At 44.8% G+C, this 23,722-nt stretch overlaps 1 protein-coding gene and 1 long non-coding RNA gene across 5 annotated transcripts in view; one reads left to right on the top strand and one right to left on the bottom strand.

Annotated features, from left to right (window-relative positions):
* MTUS1 (microtubule associated scaffold protein 1) overlaps positions 1–23,722 on the top strand; it is a 152,055-nt gene that overhangs the window by 49,832 nt on the left and 78,501 nt on the right. For all 3 annotated transcript variants that reach the window (XR_009246265.1, XR_009246266.1, XM_004597821.4), the window contains exons 2-3: positions 3,639–5,860; positions 11,059–11,254. Coding sequence is in view for 1 of the 3 variants with exons in the window: in XM_004597821.4 (XP_004597878.2) it covers positions 3,788–5,860; positions 11,059–11,254 (2,269 nt within the window). In the remaining 2 variants the exon portion in view is untranslated. The remainder of the gene's footprint in view (positions 1–3,638; positions 5,861–11,058; positions 11,255–23,722) is intronic.
* Positions 5,651–22,948, bottom strand: LOC131481378 (uncharacterized). Of its 2 annotated transcripts, none has more exons than XR_009246268.1 (3): positions 22,914–22,948; positions 12,782–13,023; positions 5,651–5,759 (listed from the first exon to the last, which is right to left on the bottom strand). It is a non-coding gene; the product is annotated as an uncharacterized LOC131481378 (long non-coding RNA). The 2 variants fall into 2 exon arrangements; XR_009246267.1 differs by lacking the exon at positions 5,651–5,759 and adding an exon at positions 8,440–8,679.

Raw genomic sequence — 23,722 nt, 5'->3', positions numbered from 1 at the left:
TACTTAAATGACAGGAGGAAAAAGCCCTTGCTTGGTGGCAAACATTTCTGAAATGACGCCACAGCTTTTCTCTCCTGTTACAATTTTCCTGTCAAATGTTAAAATGAGACCTTTGGTTTGCTTGTGAGTTTCCTTTTTTATTATTTCACCTTAATAGCCTCATCAGAATTCCTGTGGTCTGCAACTGTGATTTTACAATGTAGAAAAGAATTCAGTGCTAGTCTGCTATTGCTCTAGATGTAAATACAGCTGAACACCGTAAGTGGATCAGAATCGCTGAAGGATTTCCCTGCCATTTTTTGATGCAATCTAGTCTCTTCATTCTTGATTGATGCATAGACAGTCTGACATCAAATTCTTTCTACAGGAGCATGTTTGATTTAAGGAATATCCAATCCAGGATCCAAAGAATGGCTGGCCAGTTATTCAGAGTAAAGTTTGTAAGGTAAGTTGGTAGCCCAGGGGCACCACGTTTTCCTGGTGGATAATGAAACTATTCCAGGCTCCCACACAGGAAGATGGCTCCCCAGCGTCTCCCTGGTAGAGCTTCAAGTTGCACCTCCTTGGCTTTCCAGAAATGATGGAGCGCTACAGCTGCTTCTGGAGGATGCTGTAATCCAAGGCCCACTCGGTCCGTGACAATAAAGATTTGTTTTTTTGTAAAGTCAGATGTACAGACAGGAGGAGAGATAGCGAGGAAGATACTCTGTTCATTGATTCACTCCCTAAGTGGCTACAACAGCCAGAGCTGAGCTGATCCAAAGCCAGGAGCCAGGATCTTCTTCCAGATCTCCCTTGTGGGTGCAGGGTCCCAAGGCCTTGGGCCGTCCTTGACTGCTTTCCCAGGCCACAAGCAGGGAGCTGGATGGGAAGCATGGCTGCCGGGATTAGAACCAGTGCCATATGGGATCCTGGCACGTGCAGGGCGAGGGCCCTAGCCACTAGGTTACTGCGCTGGGCCCCAGGGTTTATTTTTAATTAAGGAATTCATTTTAGCTATGAAGTGATACAATCGCCTGACTTATAGTTTCCATCAACATATAAACCATGCAACACTTCCTTTAGAATTCGGAATCTGTGTGTGTATGTGTATATGCATGAGATGCACACACACACTGTACAGACAAGCACCGTGGCCCTTCTTGATCTCCATCAGGGGCGGTTCCTGGAAACTTGACCAGAAACACAGTACGCTGTGAGCAGGAGGATACTGAGCTGGGAAGTGCTATCATAGTTGGTATTTTCCTGGTTTTATCCTCACGTCACTGAAATTTTGATAGAGAAAAGATTACAAAATGCAAAACAGAGAGCCACTCTCGATTGAGAAATGTATAGGGCACATACATTCTCCCGCCTCGGAGTAGTTTGCTTAGGAGTGTGACACCTGATGGACACTGAATTCTGAAGTTAGCAAGTCGGTGCTGGTGACTGTGTCTCTGTAGGCCTTACAGGCATCTACTCCTGAATATCTGGACCTTTTCTCAAGCGCTTCAGTTTGACCAAAAGCATAGTATGATCTTGGCTTTTTAAAAAAATGCTTAGGTTTGAAAACTTTGGTGTTTTGAAGTTTAAGTTTCTTTCAGTGTTTCTCACTATATATTTGCAGCCTCGTGAAATAGGCTTTGTTAGCTAATTTAGAACCTTTTTGTTAGTTCTGTATCATCCGCCCTGTTAGCAGCCACTCTCCATTCCTCTCCCCTCCGCCCTGTCCCAGCCTTAGAGAAACCTCATCTGTCTGTCTCAGTTTGCCTGATCTGGACACTTCAAGTGACTATGCTTAGTGCCTGTCTTCAAGCTGTGACACTATCCATGTTGTACCATGTATCAATATTGCACTCATTTTAGTTGCCAAAGAAATATTCCCTTGTATGTTTTATATGGTTTGTTTTTTCTGTTTACCAGTGGATAGACATTTGAATTTGCTTCTACTTTTGGGCCATTATCAATCAGTGCCTTTGAGTTGTAATTGTGTACCAGTTTTCATGTGGACATACATTTTTATTTATCTCTAGTAGATATTTTGGAGTAAAAATTCTAGATCATGTGGTATCTTGGCTGGCCCAGGCTGCCGTAATGAAATTTACTTTTTTTTCAGTTCTGTTTGTGTTTGACTTGCAGACAGCTGCTTTCTCACCGTGTCCTAGCCAGGGGTGCGGCGGGAGGGAGGGAGGAACCTGTTCTTATCTTTGGAGGGCACTGCTTTGTCTGATCAGCATCCATCCTGTAACTTCGTTTAGTGGGAATCGCTGCTTTCAAGGTGTGGTCTTTGGGAAGGTTATAGATGAGGGGGTTAGTGCTTCAACACGTGAATAGTGCAAATGCGGCTCAATTCCTGGCCTGTAGCAACTAATTTTGAGGAACGTCTAACACAGTACTCCTTCTGCTTCTCCAATCGCCATTTCTTGGATATTGTGTATGTTGAAGATAGGGAAATAAGAAAGCAGAATGCTAACTTTTAACTTATTTCACTGATTTTCAGCGTATTTGCTGGGCCTGCTCCTCTGTCTGATAGTCACTGTCCATGGAAATTGGGATGTGGGGGGCCCATCTGCAAATGAAAAGGCCACTGCTACTGATTATGCTGGGACAAGAGGTGTGAGTGTCCCATGAGAGTGTTCCAGGCAAATGAGAACCCAGAGTCACTTTGCCAACTGAGAGGAAAAATGAGGTGGCAGGCTTAACTTCCTTCTGTCTTTTTTTTTTTTTTAAAGATTTATTTATTATTATTGCAAAGTCAGATATACAGAGAGGAAGATCTTCATCTTATGATTCATTCCCCAAGCAGCTGCAATGGTCAGAAATGCCGGAGCTGCACCCACCCGAAGCCAGGAGCCCGAAGTCTCTTCCAGGTCACCCACATGGGTGCAGGGTTCCAAAGCTTTGGGCCGTCCTCTGCTGCTTTCCCAGGCCACAAGCAGAAAGCTGAATGGGAAGCAAGGTTGCCTAGATTAGAGCTGACACCCATATGGGATCCCAGGCACATACAAGGCGAGGACTCCAGCCACTAGGCCACGGCGCCAGGCCCGCTCCCTTCTCTTCCATAAGAATCCCTGGGAGTGGCGAGGAGGACTGTAGGTTGCAAAGACAGCCACATGGACAACTTTAGCCATGTCTTCATTTTCTTTTTTTGCATTGCTCCCACAGGTGGGTGTGTGTCAGAGGGCTTTGTAGATTACTTAAAAACTGAATTACCTCTAGCAATGGTTGTGGGTTTTTTTTTTAAGATTTATTTATTTTATTCCAAAGTCAGATATATAGAGAGGAGAGACAGAGAGGAAGATCTTCCGTCTGATGATTCACTCCCCAAGTGAGCCGCAATGGCTGGTGCTGCGCCAATCCAAAGCCGGGAACCAGGAACTTCCTCCAGGTCTCCCACACGGGTGCAGGGTCCCAAAGCATTGGGCCATCCTCGACTGCTTTCCTAGGCCACAAGCAGGGAGCTGGATGGGAAGTGGAGCTGCCGGGATTAGAACCAGCCCATATGGGATCCCGGGGCTTTGAAGGCGAGGACTTTAGCCGCTAGGCCACACCACGGGGCCTGAATGTGGGTTTTAAATGTGAAATAAAATGGTTGAAGTTAATCAAGGGGTGACCCGTTAATTTTCATAATATGTACTTAAGCATTTTGTTTCTTTCAGGGAACAACACATCATTTCGACATCGCTACATGTGAGACTTCAAAATATTCAAATGTGCTGAGAACTTTGGAAATGGACCATTTCTCCTTCTCTTCTGCATGAAGAAATTGAAGATCTAGAAGAGCAGAGGTTTAAAGTTAACATCCAGAATGAATGATGGTAATTTAGATGATAAGACAGAGGATGAACCACGATCCCTGCTTACCAGTGAGAAAAGTGTAACTACAGTTGTGTACAGTCAGCGGTCGCCTTCTGTGCAGCAGTCCCCAGGCAGCCATGTGAGCTGGGGTTGTACCAGCATGGATGACATGGTGGTGGACTGTGAAACCAGCCCTGCTGTGGACAGTGGTGAAAATCATTCTCTCAGCCATCAGTGTGCTGAAATACCTGATCACCCCAAATCCTCACGTGATTTCATTAGGAATCAGATGTCACAGAGGCGTGAGGTTTCCCTGTGTCCGTCTTCTGTCCTGGGGAACACAGGAGCTCCCCAGTACCTGCATGACAGCTATCACCCCGTGGAAGCAGTTCAGGACAGTGTTGAGTCCTCACCACCCTCTGTGTGGAAGTCTAACTGTGACATGAACTGTACAGACTGCTCTGCCGTCTTGGAGCTAAACCAGACATTTGACATTCAAGTAAAAAAGACTAACTGCACCTTTATAACTCATCATGCCATTGAAAGCCCTCAGTCTTTGCACACCCCTGGAAGCCTGCAGCAGACCAGAAGGGGAAGTGGAGGTACATCTTCTTCATTCTCTTCAACTTGGACATCTTCCCAATCTGATAGGTTGCATGTGAGAGAAGCTAGTTATGAAAAAAAAGTCTTGGCAAGCACTCAAGCTGAACCACTGCAGACCCAAGACACAGCATACATTTTCTCTGATGTGGTGATGCAAACTGAGGCTGTGGTTCCAGAATTTGGAAATGGGCATCAGTATTCTTCAGGAACGGTCACCAGTGAGTACACAGATGGATCACAGCACCATCTCGCTGGAGAAAAAGAGGTACACACTGTAGCACCAGCTTCCGATGGCATACAAGTCCCAGGCGGGTCTTTGCTACGAGAGTGTTTCTGTGTACCTAAAGAGGGGTCAAATGGTGAGATACACTCAGAGAGCTCCTATGGGCAGAAGGAAATGGGCCAAACTCTAAGAGAAGCAGTGTCTAATTGTTGTATTGATTATGAATGCCCTGTCCTGGTGCCAAATTTTGATAAAAGCGGAGCCCAAGTTTTGAACTCGGAGCATGAAGTCATTGTGAGTGAAGATGCACAAAGTGCCTCCAATGAGAAGGATTCCAGACTCCAAGATCGGACCATAGAATTGATGCTGAGTAGCCCACCAGCACAGAAGGTAATTTCATCACTTGACTTGACTTGGGATGCAAATGATATGCTCATTAGCCCAGATGACTCTGTCTATGTGTCAACACCAGTGTTGGAACACACAAACCCAGGTTTTTTCGTTTCTCCTATCACAGCAACAGAGAAATGTAATGAAGTGGGAAAGAATATCCGTGAGCTTAAACATTTACCAGACTTGAAGGGGACAACCATGAATATATCTAAATGTAGTCTGGGAAGATCAACAGCCAAAACAAATACGCCTATAGGCAGCAAATTTAGAAAGGCTGAAATTATAAGTTACCCAAGACCAAACTTCAAGAATGTCAAAGCCAAAGTTGTGTCTAGACCGGTGTTGCCTCCCAAGGACCCTGCTTTACCGAAGGGCACACTTAAGCCTCAGTTGGCCAGTGGTTCATCCCCCTCATCAGCGTCTTCCTCAAAACCGTTGACAGTCCTGAACAAGACCCCGAGATCTGACTTGAATACGAACACAAAAGCAGGAATCCTAATTAACAAGATGCATAAGCAGCAGTTTAATAAGCTCATTACCAGCCAGGCTGTGCATGTCACAACTCATTCTAAAAATGCCTTGCACAAGGTTCCAAGAACAACATCTGCTGTGAAATCGAATCAGGAAGATGTTGACAGAGCAAGCTCTTCTGACCCAGCATGTGGGACTGGGTCTGTGGCTGCTTTTCTCCAAAAGATGCAAGGCATGGAAAGTGCGGAGTGTCCGGAAGTGACGTATGTTTCCCATGTGGAACGGATTAGCCCTGAAAAGAAGGGTGAAAAAGAAAATGAGACACCTGAGGAGAAACAAGAGCTAAAAAAGGAAATCCTGAATAAGACTTTTGAATATGGCTCTCTGTTTTTGGTAAGTGAGATTATGGAAATGCTTCCAGGGTTGGGGAGTAAGCTGAGATGTATTAGCCAATAGCTGTCCGTGAGAAATCCATATTATTGCAGAACTGGGTGTGCATGTTGGTGTGCATGTAGTATATGTCTTGTCAGTGCATGTGAAAGTGTCAACAGATCACAGTATAAAAACCCACATACTGAAAAATGTTCTTTCAGTGTTTTGTGTTAAATATCCATGTTTCTTTTACTAATGTGCTAAATAACTGACCTTAATATTGTAGACTAACTAGTTATTAGTTAGAGCTACTATAATCAGACTAGATTTATTGTTTACAGGGAGAAAAAAAGGTTTGTTTATGTACTTAAAATGTACTCCATTTAAGAAATGGCTAGGGAGTTCTGGTAAACATAGCAACATAAAAATAGCTCCAGGAAGTAGAGCCTTCTCCTGAGAGCAGTGCATTTGCCCATGACCAGCAAATGTCACTTTAGGAAAGGAAGTGTTTGACACCCAAAGGTGAAAAGATTGGACTACTGAACATGTCCGGTTTCTAAATATGTTAACTTCCAGTACACAGAATAAACCACTGTATTTTGTTTGTACTGAGCGGAAAGGCAGTATGTTCTCCTCTTAAAGAATGAATTCTTCTGCAGTTTGGAGGTTATTTTTCTTGAAGCAAGTGTGTATCTTTTACTACAGTGCAAAGAAACTGATTTTCTTAGTCCCGAAAATCAGATCGCGCTGGGCTCTGTGTACCTATTTTTGGCATTTGGGACATTGCTGTATTTTCAGCCCCACACAAGCTGACCTTGGGTGCCTGTGCTCAGGTCAGGAATGGTGCAAGTTGTGTGTGGAGGGAAGAAGGAGTGACCCAGCCAGCCTGTCCCTTGGAGCACTTCTGTCTAAGAGGGATGAAGCCCACACCATGGTCCCATGCCACAGGACTGTTTAGCAATGTTTTCAGGGTTTACTGGGGGCTACATAGGTTGTCTCTCTTGGGTCCTGCTAGGGGGTGATGTTAGGAAAGATTATTGTGGATACTTTTTTTGGTGGGGGAGGTAGTGAGGGGGATTTGAGAGAAAAAGTGCTGCTTGCAAAGATGTGGGCAGCATTTGGAGAAGTAACTGCAGAAGAGACTGTTTCCATGTTGAGGCTAGATCTGAATGGAGCAGATCAAGGATCCTGTTGGAACAAGAAGTTCCTGGAGAGGACCACTGAAGACCTCCAGCCAGGGGCTGTGGCCTTTGCTGGGGTCAGGGGTGATAGATTTTCATCCATGACCTTGAAAGGGGAGAGAAAGGAAGGAACACTGTCAAATCTCACCAGAAGCCAGGGGAAGGCCAGGGAACAGGTGAACCCCCGACAGGGTGAAGGCCCTGATAGGTGGTCAGCAGGACTAACAGAGGTGTCAGCAACATGGATTTGCTGTTCTTTGATCACCACACCACTCTGAAGACACAGTCTTTGGTGGAGTCAGTTTAGAGGTGTTTTGGCTTCAATAATAAATCCTGCTTGTGGGAGAAGACTGGCACCTCACAGGTGTTTCTAATGAGTTTGTTTATTTCGCAACTCAGATTGAGTTGTTCTCATGAAGTCAAACTCATTTGACATTATTTATAACCCTAATATTGGGCTAAGTTTAAGTTTTAATGGTCTTTTCATTATAATCAACTTGATTAGCCTGGTGTTGAGATCTAGATGCCTAGAAAGATGTTTATTCCCTCATGATTTATGCGAGGCTTTTGTTCCGTGTCAGTCCCCAGCTACTGGAACACCTAGCATAAAGTTTCATTAACAGCATGTAAGTGTATGTTGGTGATAGGATTTTGGAGCTGCGAGCTTTTCTGCTGTGTGCACCCAGATTTAGCCTTCTGTTTCCCACATAGCAGTGTGGAAAAGATCATTTCCCGGGATCATAATGGGATACTGGAGTCGGGTTATGGGATCCTCAGGTTGAAATGCAAGCCAGCACATCTTGGAGAAGCAGCACTTTGCATCCAAACAATCTCACTTTGAATTTGTAGTTGTGAGTGCTGTGCTTAACAAGTCCCGGAGGACTGTCCCGTGTTGTCAGCAACTACACCTTTACTTGTCAACTGGTGTGAAGACCTTACTATTCTACCATGATCATGTCTCGAGCACAGTGCCCTCTGATTGGTATCAGTTCCCACTTGTCCCAGGGAATGGTACTGTATAGTCACCACTGACTTTGTACTCAATGTGGAGAGCTGAGTGCATGGACATTTGCTGTAGTGTTTACTCAAATGCCAGTGTGGATGTTCACTTCTGCAGCACCCAAAGGTTCCAAATTCCCTGGGTCACAGGATGAGACAAACCTGGAAGGATGTGTCAACATAAACTCTATTGGTCTTGAGTTAAATTGGACTTTGCTTTGGCTGAGTCCTTGGGTTTCTTACCACCCCATGGCTTTTGGGTGGTCGGAAACATTCTTATTAGGCAGAAGGAATTTGGTCATGGAGGTTGAGTGAAGTCACCTATTGTAGAAGTAAGTCATGAATTCATGGTCCTGTGCTACATCGTGGGAGTGTTGCATTACATAAGAGGAAAGGAATTAATCTTTATTTGGTGCCTGCTCTGGAGCTAGAGGCCTTTTTTAATATTATGTCACATAGTTCCCAGAAATGCCCAGGTGTTATATATACACTGTTGTTAATTCTTCCTAGTGACAACGGCGCAGTTGTTGCCTCCATGTGAGTCGTTCAGAGCAGTGACTTGGAATTCACCCTGCTAATCAGTGGTCACATTATTGGGTCCCTCCCCTTTCTGCCAGGCACACACCCGAAGGCTTCAAAATGTTGCAGAATGTTGTTTTTCTGAAAGGCAAAATAAGCGATTTGCTGAAGATTTGCCTGTGTAGGTTACTAAGTAGTTTGGTTTACATTTTTTAAAATAAAAAGTTTGTCTTATTTTTATTTGAAAGGCAGATCTACAGAGATAAGGAGAGACATATAGAGGTATCTTTCAACCATTGGTTCACTCCCCAGATGGCTGCAAAGGCTGGAGCTGAGCTGATCTGAAGCCAGGAGTTTCTACTGCTTTCCCAGGTCATAAGCAGGAAGCTGGATCAGAAGTGGAACTGACAGAACACAAACCTGCAGCCATATGGCATGCCAGTACCACAGGCAGAAGATTAACATGCTATGACATGGCACCAGCTCCCAGGGTTTAAAAAAAATTTTTTTTTTTAAAGATTTTATTATTGGAAAGCCGGATATACAGAGAGGAGGAGAGACAGAGAGGAAGATCTTCCATCTGATGTTTCACTCCCCAAGTGAGCCGCAATGGGCCAGTGCGTGCTGATCCGATGCCGGGAACCAGGAACCTCTTCCAGGTCTCCCACGCGGGTGCAGGGTCCCAAGGCTTTGGGCCGTCCTTGACTGCTTTCCTAGGCCACAAGCAGGGAGCTGGATGGGAAGTAGAGCTGCCGGGATTAGAACCGGTACCCATATGGGATCCCGGGGCTTTCAAGGTGAGGACTTTAGCCGCTAGGCCAAGCCGCCGGGCCCCAGGGTTTATAATTTTTAAAGGGTTTAGTTCTGAGAGGTTTAACTTAGCCAGTTTTTTAAAACAGATTTATTGTTATTGCAAAGTCAGATAAACAGAGGGGAGGAGAGACAGAGAAGATCTTCCATCCGATGATTCACTCCCCAAGTACTGCGATGGTTGGTGCTGTGCCGATCCGAAGCCAGGATCCAGGAACTTCTTCCAGGTTTCCCACGCAGGTGCAGGGTCCCAAGGCTTTGGGCCGTCCTTGACTGCTTTCCCAGGCCTCAAGCAGGGAGCTGGATGGGAAGTGGAGCTGCCAGGACATGAACCAGCACCTGTATGCAGCCGCCAAGATTAGAACTGGCGCCCATATGGAATCCCGGTGCATTGAGGGCAAGGACTTTAGCTGCTAGGCCACTGTGCTGGGTCCTAGCCAGTTTTAAGGTATAGATAGAACTTTGTTAGTCTGTTTGCCATCTCCAGCTTTTCTTGGCCCCAGTTTTCTATTCTATAGTGTTAGCGCATGAGCTCTAGCTGTTCTCTCACACATACGTTCTGTTTTTATTTAAGGTATGAATTTAGCTCCTGTCAGCACAAGTGCTTTTGTGTGTGTATTGAAAATAATTTGTAAACTATTAAAGAAGCATAACAATTGATGTGGAAGACAGACTGGTTCAAACGTGGCTGTTTCCTTCTCTGGCCTGGTGACCTAGAGCAAGTTACTTAGTCTCTATAGAGCTTAAAAAAAAATTTTTTTTTTTTTTTAAGCATCAGGGGAGAAGATAAACTAGCTCATGCTGCTGGACTTTGATCGGGATGATACTCTGCTGGCTCTGTCTTCAGACCAGAGAGGGTATACCTAAGAAGCCGTTAAACTTGACTAGACAATAAGATGCTGGACTCTAAAAAAAAAAAAACTCAGTCGTGTCTCTGCTGACTGCAAGATGGGAACCTACCGTGTGCTGCATCTGTAGTGGTGATTGTTAGGAGGCAGAAAAGCAAGACTGAGCACCCAGACTAACCTGGTACTAGTGCAGCGGGGGTGGGGGGGTGGATAAGATCAGGCTTAGCACTCCTGGTCTGTAAAAGGGGTGTGGTCAAAGCCTCATCCTGCAGTAGTGGGATGAGGAGAAACTGAGCTGGTGTCCTGTTGTCATTGCCCACTGGAGACACATGCAGGTGCCGAGTCGGGGTGTACAGAGGAAGCTCAGTGCTCAGGAAACTCAGGAGAGCATGTGCTTGGATGTGTTGCGTTGTGGGTGCTCCAGTGTATAGGTGGCAATCGAAGTGCTGGTCAGACTCATCCAAGGAGAGTAAATCCATGGTGAGACAGGAGGACAGGATCCAGTGAGGGCCTGGTGAAGACCACTGCCTGAAGATCCTGAAGAGCAGGAGTCGCAGGAAAAAAGTCCATTCAATCAGAAGGAAAATGGGCAGTAGTCTGTCGGAGACTGGGGGAGGACAGGGTCGCCAGCCTCAGATGTCCTGGCCAGGGCCCCCAGAGTAAAACTTGACTTGTGGCTCCCAGTGCTCTGCATCTAGCCTGATCATGCTCTGATGAGTTGATAAGTGACATGCTGCAGTTTTTATTGTCTCAGAGTACAAATGCAAATGGAACGCTTGCCTCGCTTACGCGGAGCTGAAGCCCCCAGGAAATGGTATGGGGAAGGTGCTAGCCAGGCTAAGGTCTTACCTTTTTTCCACAGGGTTCTGCTTCAAAATCTGCAACCCCCTCTGGGAGGAGTATATCCAAGCCAGACTCCTGCGGTTTGAGGAAAACACCTGGCCCCAAAGCCAAAGGGGGGCCTTCTGTTTCCTGCCTGAGGCGGAACAACGAGGGCAGGAGCCTGGGTTCGGAGCGGGCCTTGTCCCCACAGAGGATCAGGCGGGTGTCCAGTTCGGGTAAGAATTGCAGAGTTCAGCTGGGCTTCCAGCACATGGTGGATGACTGCAATGCATGATCAGGCTGGGTCTGAGTGCAGAACTGAATTTGGATTACAGGACTGAAGCATTCTGTTTTGAAGCCATTTGCCTTTCTTGCATGGGGCAGATGGAAAAAAATGGGGACACGGCCTTCCCACAGTAGTGGGAGTGGCTGGCGAGAGAACTGGGCATCCACCAATAGCTACATGGAAGTAGACACCCGAATGGCTCTTGTAAATGACTCATTTCGCTTACACATCTTTCACAGATGATTCACAATACTTCACTGTTGCAGAGTAGATTCACAATGTGCTCTTCATGTGAGATTCACTTTTTCCCCTTTACATTTTACAGAGAGGTTTCCGGAGACAGGAGAGTGACAAAAATGTGAAACTTTGCAAATGTGAGCTCCTGCTTGTTAGCCTACATTTAGGACTTGGTGGTTTTAAGGTCCTGTTGAAATCGGAGCGCTCCAAGCATGGTTGTTCAGTGTCAGTAAATTTGGCAGACGGGCGGATCTCTTTGTGCTACAACTCAGGGCAGGAAATGGAAGAGTCAGCCCTATTTGTTGGAGGCTCAGAGGAAAAGTCGGCTAGCTGCTTCTGTGGGCTACACTGGGATCACACTTTGTTTCCACAGACACAACCACAGACAAATGAAAGGCAGGTTGGATAGAGTTAGTACAAGCGGTGGGTTCACTTATGAAAATGGTGACTGCTACTGACTGATCTCGCGAGAGTGTGTTTCTGAAATTACATGTCCACACAGGTGAGAACATTGTACACAAATTCCTAAAACTGCCCAGTCCCAGAACCTCTCCTTCCCTCTCTTCAGTTTAGCATTCTTAGGTTTTATTTTCCAATCCTATCATGAAGCCTCCAGTCTGAGAAACCTGTCGTGCACTGAAGCACATCCATTTAGATTTTGGTCAAGATTACGTTTGGGGGAGCCAATCCACAAAGCGGTAGGAGTGAGAAATATTTGCAGTGCATTTTGCTTTAGTGTTGCCTGGAGATGACTAGGACTGTTTTTTTGATTGGGAGAAAAGTAGAAGGGAAACTAGCGGGGTGAAGCAGTGATCTTTAATTAGGAGGATGCCACAGTTGGGGAGTCAGGCAGGAGTGAGAGGGAGACTGCTACCAGCAAAGGCTTGTATTCCCTAGAGGTGGGGGAGAGGCTGCCTCTTAGCTGGGTGTTGGGAGCAGCTTTGGCCTGGTGGCCTGTGGAGCTGTGGCTCCTGCCTCCTGGCACCACTTGGTCCAGTGAGCAGCCTGGGCAGATCCTTGGTCTTCCCTGGGCATCCACCTTCATATCTCTGATGTGTCAGGGTTTAAGAAACTAGGGCTGTGTTGTCTCTGTCAGTCCACAGCACTGGAGAAATAATGTGAAAGCCCACCTGATTTGCCCAGTAACGTCTGCTACCAGTGTGATTGGGCCATGTGAAATAAGGATGATATCCAGAGCACATAAAAAGAATAAGTCCGGATAGATGATTTGGCATCTCACCTGCATCCCAAGCAGGGTACCTGAGTTCAAGCCTTTGCTTTGTTTCTGACCTGGCTTCCTGCTAGTGCACTTGCTGAAAAGCAGGTGGCAATGGCTCAAGTCCTTGGGTTTCTGCCACCTGTGTTGGAGTCCTAGATGAAATTCCAAGTTCTGGTTTTGTCTTACTCCAGCCCTGACTGTTGTGGTCATTCGAGGCAGTGAACCAGGAGTTGAAAGCTGTCTCTTTTCTGCTCTTGTTTTCACTCTACCTTTCAGAAAAATAACAAATAAATAGAACTTTAGATAGAATTCTTTAGTGCAGGTGATAACTTTTTAAGCCTTTCACTCTGTGCTAACACTGTGTCTTGTGGGAAATATGTCTGTTGTAGTCTAGGGGAAAGTTCAGAGAAAGTTACTGAGTTTTTATTATTCTGTGTCAGTGAGCTTGACACCTAAGTCATGCATTCAGGCTTTCTTTCCATTTTGAGTTAGAAACGTTCTGTGGTGATTCTCCATATATGAATAGAGAAAAATCTGATGAAACTAGAAATCCCAAGGATTTTGACTTGAGCTTTATATTTAATAGCTAGTGACTAGAATGTTGGGGTTACCTCGGATTCATCTGTGGAAGCCCCAATTCCCAATGTGACTATGTTGGGAAGTAGGACCTGTGGGGAGAGGATAAAGATGGAAAAAGTGGATAAAGAGGATAAAGTGGAAACATAAGTTGGTCCCTACAGCAGCATGACCAGAGGAAGAGAGACCCTAGACCTGATTCTCAACTGTGTGCCACCCCATAGGAGGTGGCCACCAGCCACGCAGGAAAAGGGTCTTTACCTAGACCCACACTGACCAACACCTTCATCTTGGCCTTTGTAGATTCTAGGACTATAAGAAAATACATCTCTGACTGGAGCAAGCCAGGTTGTGATGTTTCTGTAGCAGCTTTTGCTGACCAGGACTGAAGGCTGACCTGGTGATGCTCTGTTGGATTTTATTTTTAATTAGTAGCAGCAATTTTGTTCGAATACTCAGCACATTAAGAGATGTTTGTTGTGGGATGCAGGAAGGTTAATCACTACAGAGTTAAATGTAGAACAGAAAAATCAAGAAGCAAAAACAATGTGCCTTCAGATGGTGGAGAGCCTGTTGCCACCTACCAAACAATGAAGCGTTTGTGGATTAGAAAATTGAAACCCGTGGCTACCCACTGCATTCATACAAAGTTTCTGTCTTGCAAGGTAAGCAGCAGGAATGTTCCAGTCAAGTCAGGATTTTCAATAAATCCTTTCAGAAAGCCAGATGCAAAACCAGACCCAGAATTAGCCATTTTCTTAAGGCTTTAAAGTGAGTCTGGAAAGGAGTTATAATGAAACTTCATGGGTTCTGCCATTCTGCTGTTCAAAATCTGGAAATGCATGTGAAACTAGGTTATAAGCATTGATAATGAGCAAAACCCAAAGTACCTTTGCTTTTAAAAAGTGCATTTTTATATACAAATATGATCAGCTTTAATAGAAATCATTTCTATGAATTATAGTGCCAGGGATAAAAGCTCCCACCATTAAGTGAATACCACATTCCAGGCTCTATTTTACTCATTTTATATCTCAAATCATTTAATCTTAATGATAACTTTGGGAGGCCTGACCCTGTTTGATAAATGCAGAACCACCACCACTGAGAAGTTCATTTGTCCAAGGCACAAGGCTGGGAAATGGCAGGGGTGGAAATCAGACCTGGTGTAAGTAAGGCCCTGCAGTTTGTGGTATCAATGTTCCTATTAGTCTGAAGAAACACCATTAACATGATCAGGAGTTGTGAAAAAACATGTGGGGTTTAGAAACTGTGGTGCCTTTCCCCTTGGGTGCTTGGGTTAAGGGTCTATGTCAGTTTACCTTGATGTAAGTGACTTTACACGGCTATTGAGAATTAATGGTGCTGAAAAAAATAACTGCTCAGTACCTACTTGCCTGTCGATTCTGACATCATCAGAGCCTGTCTGTCCTGCCTTTGGAAGGCACGGCCAGTTCCCGGATTTTAGAGGACAAATACCTGTTTTTTGCTTGCACGCGTGCCGTTGCCTGAGCTGGGGTGGGCGGGTGGAGGTGGCGCAGGACACACCTCGCTGCCCTGTGGATCTTTCTAATCTGAAGCCAGTTTCTTTGTGCGACAACCACAAAGCTACACAGTGTTGTGTGTGGGGTGGGGAAGGGGCCTTGCTTCTCATGAACGAAATGACTTCTGGCTTTCTTTTAGGTAAAGAGAAATAGTATTTCCAAGGAGTAAACTTTTGTTTTAGCTTCCTGTGAATTCATTCCAAGGCAGTTGTACATCTGAAACTTGTAATAACTTGCCTGTCCTCATGGTTTTTTTTCCTATAAAGTTATTTCCTTCTTTGTTAAAGTGAATTGTTTTTCTTTTTTTTAGTCTTAAAGAATTTTTTTCCCAATTACTTTTATGTCCTTTTACTTTTGTAGGCAAGAGTTTGAGATAGATAGTAAGGAAAATTATGAGAACTTTCAGGACTTGAGTACATTAATTCTTAAAAATCAGATTATTTTAAGTGCTAAGTTTTAAAAGCGAATAGATGTGGGCCCGGCGGCGTGGCCTAGCGGCTAAAGTCCTCACCTTGAAAGCCCCGGGATCCCATATGGGCGCCGGTTCTAATCCCGGCAGCTCTACTTCCCATCCAGCTCCCTGCTTGTGGCCTGGGAAAGCAGTTGAGGACGGCCCAATGCATTGGGACACTGCACCCGCGTGGGAGACCTGGAAGAGGTTCCAGGTTCCCGGCACTGGATTGGCGCACACCGGCCCGTTGCGGCTCACTTGGGGAGTGAATCATCGCACAGAAGATCTTCCTCTCTGTCTCTCCTCCTCTGTGTATATCTGGCTGTAATAAAATGAATAAATCTTTAAAAAAAAAAAAGCGAATAGATGTTTGTTTATATATCGTTAAAAACCATTCTTTAAAATATCTTCAGATTTCTTTTTTTCCGGTAAAATACTATCAACTTTCAGGGTTTGAGTGTGTACTATGTTCCTGCCAGATGCTATTTTAAGTTCTTGTAAATACAAAACCTCATTCACTTCTCATACCTTCCTAAGGTATGGCTACTGTAATTGTCCCCATTTGGCACATGAGAATCTGAGGATTTGAAAGCTTAAGTTGTCTGGTTGCACAGTTGAGAATTGGTGGAGACAAACGGTGCAGGCTGTCTGACCCCCGAGTCTATACACCTTTCTCTGGCCCTTCAGACCCATAAAGCCCTGACATACTGTTGTCTTCGCTAAGGCACATGCAGAACCCATGAACTACAGGACATGCATGCAACAGCAGACTCCAGAGCTCTAGCTTGGGACTGTCCAGTGTGCTAGGAATTGACAAGTACACCAAAGAGGTACATTCCTGGCCTTAGAGAGCTTACATTCCAACCAGGGCAGTCAAGAAATAAAAATGATTGATATGTAAGATAATGACAGGAAGACTAAAGCAGTGAAGGGGGTATGTTTTAAATGAATAGTCCTGAAGGCCTCCCCAAGAGGGTGACCTTTGTGCAAAGATCGGAAGAAGCAGGAGGGAGCTTTCTTGGGCAGAGAACAGTAGGATCTGGGGCATGGCAAGATCTTGGCACTTGTTGGGAGGACTGAGTCCTTGAGGAACAGTGAGAGCGGCCTGTTGGGTGTGCTCGTGTCAGAGTAGTTGGGACAAGGAGGTGAAGCTGGGCCAAGCAGGCTGCTATGTGTATGTGGGCCAGAAGTGTTGTCTCCACTTCCTCACTGACATCCCCACTGTGGGTTCTTGATCTGTTCCAGGCATTTTTCACTGTTCTTACCTAGCAGGAATTTTGGGGAAGCTGACTTTATGGAGTGACAGATGAAATATGCTAAGTATGTCCCTCTACAGTCTTATTCATTGATTCAAGAAATGTTCAGAGCACCCATTATGTACTGGGAAGTTTGTTGGGTTCTGAAAATGTGAACATGACTAAGCAGATATGCCCTTGAAGCCATCGGTAAGTGACGAGCTGGAATGCTGTCTAAGAAGGTCATTGTATTGCAAACTCCTCATGTTTCAGCTTTCAGCTCTACTGTCCTAGCCTCTGTGAGCCTTGTCCTTGACCAAGGACACCCATAATGATAGAACCCAGGTCATGGTTCATTTTCTGTTTTGCAGTGCTCAGGACAGTTTACCTATTGCACAATACACATTTAAAAATGTTGCTTAGCTTGATGTGAGTGGAGATGGGACAGAGCCCTGTGTATAGTAGCACAGGGAACAGCACTAACAGCCTTGGGGTGTTGGTGTTTGAACTGGACTTGGAATGTGCCATCGGTGTTTGCCTGCAGAGAAGATTGCAGACATTCCCAAGGAAGTAGTTGTAGAATTAGGAAAAAATGTGGTGTGTCTGGGGAATGCTGAGGTCAGGGTCAACAAGTGATGCGCATCCACCCCCATGAGGGCTGGGCAGATAAGTTCTAAGTTGATCAGTAGACTTGGAACCCCACAGTGCTCTACAGGTAGAAAACAGAGCACATACTTTAAATATTTTGGGGGAAGATGATCTGATCATCTCTGTTGATGGTGGGTGTCTGTGGTCATCTTGTTTATCTGTGCAGATGGTGAGGCCATAAAGTGAAATCGGGAAAGAGGAGTGGCCAGAAGAGTTTTCAGGCAAGAGCAGGGGTTGGTGGGGGAGCATGTTGAATTTGAAGACTTGAATCTGGGAAATACCTCACCCAGGGGTGTGCATGTGTTTGAGGTGTCAGGCAGCAAATTGTGTCAAGGCTAAAGAAGCCTCAGGTCAGACAGCTGGTAGAGATGTGAGTGGCAGGAATAGCTGTGATGACCAGGCGATGCAGCGTCTCTCGCACATGGGCAGACACAGGAATGTGGACACCCCTGGGAATTCCATAAGGCTGAATGTCACATAAGAGTGACACTCAGAAGATCAGCCATATGTGATGGATTGGATGACTTTCTCTTGTATTCCTACTGGCTTTTGTAAGGTTGATGATGTTTTCTCAGTGAGAATGCTATTGATGTGTTGTTCAGTTTTGTAGCCTTGGAAAGGGAAATAAGCTTGAGATAATGTTCAGTCCAGAGGACTCAGTGATCCCACCACAAAAAAGAACTCGGCCTTAGGAACTTTGGCTTCTAAGGAAGCAGGAAGCTCCCTGTGTGCCTTGCTGTCTTATCAGGAATTCTCAGCAGGAGTGCCTGCTGGTGAGTCAATAGCCAGGTGAACACGTGAGAATCCTTGCTCATCTTCTCTGTGCTAGCTGGGGAAAGGAAACGGCAGTTCAAACCTTAGGTTTATTATACTCTGAATTTTGGTTTCATTTACTTGAGAGGCAGAAAGATATGTGGGAAGCGTCCATCTGCTAGGTCTCTCCCCCAATGCCTGCTAAAGCTAGGAGCCAGGAACTCAAGCCAAGTCTCCCATGGGAACGGCAGGCACTCAACTCCTTGAGCCATCATAGCTGCCTCCCAGCGTCTGCATGAACAAGAGCCAGAGTCAGGAGAGAGCTGGGACTTGAACTCACCTACTCCTGCCTGGGTTGAGCGTCTCCTGACTCCCAAGCTAATGCCTGCCCCGACGGTCTGTATTTTAGACATTCTCAGTTGTGGCACGCACGTTCACAGACCTGTGACTAAGGGAGTTATTTTTGTTTAATCCCTACCTGCGGTGTCAGACATCTTATGAGCATACTTTCCGAGGCAGCAAACCCTGCACTGCAGTGCTGTTCAAGTCATCGTGAGAACCTCACCTTGTGGGGTGTCTTTGTTTTGCTTTCAAAGACTGCTTTCTTAGCACTTGGCTGTGTTTTTTTGTTGTGACTCACCTGTACTTCTGGATGAGTTTCACCTTGAATTTAGTGAGATGGTGTTGCTTATACACAGTATAGTTGCTTATACCCCACTACAGTAGTACAGCCCTGGGCAACTCAAGAATGTAAAATATTGAAATCACATTTTGCAACATATGAATGTAAAGTGGTATGGAAACTACATTCTGGAGGATAGCTCATTCTCTAACAGCTAGTTTGCGTACACTATACAGGTCATCACCCAGCCATTGAGGAATTGTAGGATGTATACATGTGTTAACAGCCAAACAAGAGACAGTGAGTTCTTCTCACATCACATTTCCCTTTTTAATATTTAAAAAATTGAAAAGGCTGTAGGATTTCAGAAGAGGATGAGGCTACAAACTCAAAAATATATGTAAATTCTTTTGTCTACCGGTAATGTACAGTGTAATAACAGGTATGCTCTTACATAGAAAAAGACAATGTAAGAGTAGTGTTGATGAGTTTATCATCATTTTTTTCTTTTGCACACTGAGACCCCAGCAATAAAAGCAAGGCAACATGACTGTAGTAATTTTTAAGGTTTTCTGTTATACTGGAAAATAGAAATGGAAAGATAGCTAGGGTTCAGAGTCCAGAAGGTAGAGATCATGGACAAAGACAGTACAGGTGCATGGAGTATGGAGGAAGTTGGGTGGGCCCTTAGGACAGTAGTGTGGTATGCTGGCCATCATCTAGGAGACTAGGTTGAGACGGACAACAGCAAGGTCTGTTGGTGTCAAGAAAGGAACTTAAGGCTATTGTCCCAAGTAAGCTTTATTCTGCCCTGTTTTTTATATCAAATCCAACCAATTTGAATGGCTTAAGTTTCCACTGCTCCCCTTCCAGCAGGATATTTAAAAGTATAACAAGTTTTTTTTCAGTGTTTTAATTGACAAATGAGAAAGAAATCATCTGTATCACTATAGTTCAGTTATTCACTGCCTGTTTGCTCATCATGCACATGTTTATATAATTTTTTCAAATTCTTGGTGATCCTACTGAGGATTCTGATAATAGGCATCTTACTAACTGAATTTTTAATTTGAAACTCAAGACACAGAAAGCCATATCTTCCGTTTGTTGGTTCTTCCCTGAAAGCCTGCTGCTACAGGGGCTGGTCCTGGGCCAGGCCAAAGCAAAGGCAGAGAACTCCATGTGGATCTCCCAATTGGAAGACGGGGATGCAACAGCTTGGGCCCTCACCCGTGCTTCCCTGGATGTACCTCAGCAGGAAGCTGGAATTGGAAGCCAAGCTGGAAACTCCCCCCTGGGCACTGCAGTCATGGGGGATGGGCATTCCAAATGGCATGTTAACCATTGTGCCTCCGTCTTTCTTAAATTCTTCCATTCTTTAATGGAGTGCCTTTGGAAGCCAAGAACTCTGAGGTCACCCACCCCCATTTGGATCTACCACATGGGATGGAAGAAGCCCAAATCCTGCCTTGCAGGATCCAAGGTCATCGGAATGACAACCAGGAGCACTGAGCGGTCCGCAGAAACAGAACAGCAAACTTCCTTCGGACTAGGGAGAGGAGCTTTCTCTGGTCCTTGCCTGGTTCCGACTTTGGGTCCTCACCCTCTCTTGTAATGACCATCAGGATCACTCCAGAAACCCCTCAAAACAAACAAGCAAGCAAACAAACAAAAAAACTAGTATAGTCAGAGAACAACAAGGAAAGCTTAAAAACAGACAGGAAACGGTCAACGGGGATGCACTTATAACTCACTGGGTGGGACACAAAGATTAGTTACTCCTCACTGGGGTATTGAAGATTTCTCTGCACACTCCTCCTAAAACTGTTCACCTAAACTGTTGACATATGTCTTGTTAGAGTTATAGAGTTAGACTACCCGAAAAACAGCCAGGTTCAGCAAAATCATGCTGCAACGCTATGAACTGCTAAATACTAAAATTAAAATTGACATGAGACAGCTGAATAGTAATCTATAGCCATTTTAAGATGTATAGAACCCAGTTGTATATAAACTAATAATTGAAATGTCAATGTAGAAGTCACAGGATGTGGTTCAGAACTTGCATTCTTTTTCTTTTCTCTTTCAACATGTTAGTTACTCAATACCAAGCCAACTAATTCCATAATGTTATAAATTGTTACTGTTGTAATGTCGGGGCTTTTAATTGATCGGGATGATACTCTGCCAGTTCTGCCTTCAGACCAGAGATGGTCTCCCTAAGAAACCGTTGAACATCTGGACAATAAGATGCTGGACTTCATGTTTGGTAGATGCTTGCAATGAAAGAATCTCAACTGAATTTGAACTGTGGTAATGCAACAAGGTGGAGAAATCCACCATGGGGGGTGGATTTATTATTTTAGTGCCCCCCACTCTGCCACCACCGCCGCTCCTCGCCTGGGCCCCACACTCTGCTACCCCCGCCCCTTCTTGCCTGGGCCCCCCACTCTGCCACCCCCGCCCATCCAGTGCCTATAAAACTGTGTCACATAATGCAATGTAATCAATAAAAAAATTAAAAAGAAAAAAAAGTCAAGGGTAGCAAGTGTTAAAAAGAAAAAAAAATTCTTCCATTCTTTTAATGGTGTGGTTCTAAGTTACTATAATTGCATTTCATCATCTGAATGTGTCGGTGGTTTATCATTTCATGAAACTTGTTTAATGAGTTTTTTTTCAGTTTGTTTCTCTACTTGAAATAATAGAAGAAACTACTGTGTATAAATACATGAGCTGGTCAGATGAATTCTTTGGCATGTTGTGCTATGCAGTATCAAAGGGTGTGTCCCTTTTTAAGGCCTTTGTACATGTTGCCAGGTGTGCTTTAGGAATGGCAGACAAGTCTGTACTCCCAATCTGAATATGTAACATTTCCCAAAGCCTTGCCAGTATTTTGACATTTCTAATACATTCTCCAAATATTTATTGTTGAAGAAAGTACAAAGCAGTACCATATTTCAGGTTGGCATATCCTTGGCACTTGAGTATCAGTTGAGTAATTGTAGATTAAAGTATTGAAGGTTAGGGTGAGACACTGAATACAAAGTCCAAAACTTGTCCATTTTGACAATATGTTCTGAGGACAGGCTGTACGTGAAGAAAGTGTATTGCATGTTTGGTGTGAAATATGCTAAAAGGAGAGGCAAAAATGCCATAACAGAGTACAGGGAGATTAAATGTGAGGGGGCAGAGGGAGGGAGTGAGGGAGCAAATGGGGAAGAGAGAGTCATTGATTTAGTTATTGTGGTCAAAAAGATGGTTTTTGAATATAGACCTGAAGGAGCCTTCTATATGAGTAGCTGTGTAAAAACCATTTCAGTTTGGAATAACAAGAGGAAAGAGCTGAAGTGCTCAGCTCATCTGATTAGTTCCAGAATATCCAAGGAATAAAGTGAGGTTAGAGGAATTAGATGAGATTTGAGAAACAGCGGGAGCTACATCAAGTGTGTTATTTAAAGTTGTAAGGTCCTTGGCTTTTGTCCTGAGGGAGTCCAATTTTAATAAGGTCACTGTGATACCTGTGAGGTGAGGCTGGGGGCAGGGAAAAGTATTTTTCAACATTGCAGATTATGGTTTCATTGATGGAGATTGTAGAGTGGAGCATGCTTGTATTCTAGTTAGGTGCCAAAAATAAAGCCAATTGGATTTTCCTAGACTGCGCAAAGCATGAGAACAAAGTGGAGGCAGGGAAGACTGGTCATCTTGGGGTGGGCTGTGGCAGGCTAGTGATGCTCTAAATGGAGGTGTGAAAGCTGATGGATACGCAGGTGTCAAAGTGGATGTTAGGAACTCGGCGATACGGAGATGAATAATCAGTATATTGGAGGAGGCAGTAGAGTAGAAATTTGCATGCGCAAGTGTAAAGTCTGACCTAATGACCTAAGTTTGGAATTCATGGACATATATGTGATTTAAAGCCTTGAGATTGAATGGGATCACCAAGCCACTATGTGTGGGAGGAGAAATGGGTCCAGGAAACTTCTGGGAAATTTGCTGGAGTCCTCAAAAGTACGTCTAGGGTACTCCAAAGCTTAAGGGACTGAGAAAATGAGAAACCATGCAGGAGACCAAGATGGAGCAGCCTGGAAGGGTGGAGGAAGACAGCCAGGAGGAAGCCAAGGCAGAGAAGTGTTTCATGGACAGAGTAGGAAATAGCTGTACCGTAGTCTGCTGCCGGGACCCTAGGGCAGCGAGGAACACAATTTGCAGCAGGTGACAGAAAAGCTGCCTGCCTGACCTGAGCCAGAAGGTTGTGTATTTAACGGCAAGTCTGGAGGTAGACACCTGCAGCTGTGGCGCTGCAGTCATAACCCTCTGTCTTTACCTACATTGCTGCAGCCTCTGTTTCTTTTGTCGTTGACTTTTCAGTTAAAATATGGTCGCTGAGGGTTCCACATACCTCAGCCATTGCTACTTATGTACACAGGCTGGAAATTCCGGACAGTGTCCTCCAGGAGAGGCCTTCTCCAGGCATGCCTGTCTCCCCTTGGCAGGGAGGAGGAGCCTTACCCGGCAGCTCACTCTCCAGCACTGCATTCCTTACGTCTTGTTGGCACAGACTGGATCACATGGTCACTGCCAACATGAAGAAAGGTTGGGAAGCAAGCACTTGCCTGGATGGGGATGAGGAAGGGACAGATGGGTAGCCAGGCAAGATTATGCTGGCAAGAGACTCAATGGTTGAACATTTTTGAAGTTATATCAGCTTTGTAAATTTACTCTTCTGTTCATCTTTGACCCATTAATATTTCGGGATCATGTGATTGTGTTGATTTGACACTTTTATGATATGCCTTTGAGTTTTGTATATAGTGATTTAAAATTTTTTCATGTTGTCAAATATGCTAGTTCCTTTAGTTTTTCCTATGTTTACTTAAAGGTTGAACTCCACAGGTATTTCATATTGTTTGCATTGGGAAAGAAACCTTCTTGTTTGAGAGGCAGAGGTAGAGAATGCCCATCTACGGTACTACTCCCTAAATGCCTGAAACTGGATGTTAGTATTGAAGCCAGGAATTGGAAACTCAGGCCAGGTCTGCCCCCGGACAGCTGAAACCCAGTCGCTGGGATGATCACTGCTATCTTCCAGCAAGCAGTTGGATCCAAACTTCACACTCGGGCACGGCAGTGTAG

Source organism: Ochotona princeps, chromosome 11, assembly GCF_030435755.1.
Source record: "Ochotona princeps isolate mOchPri1 chromosome 11, mOchPri1.hap1, whole genome shotgun sequence".
Taxonomy (NCBI): Eukaryota; Metazoa; Chordata; class Mammalia; order Lagomorpha; family Ochotonidae; genus Ochotona; species Ochotona princeps.
The sequence above is the reverse complement of the archived record's forward strand: the minus strand, read 5'-3'. Positions and strand labels throughout refer to the sequence as shown.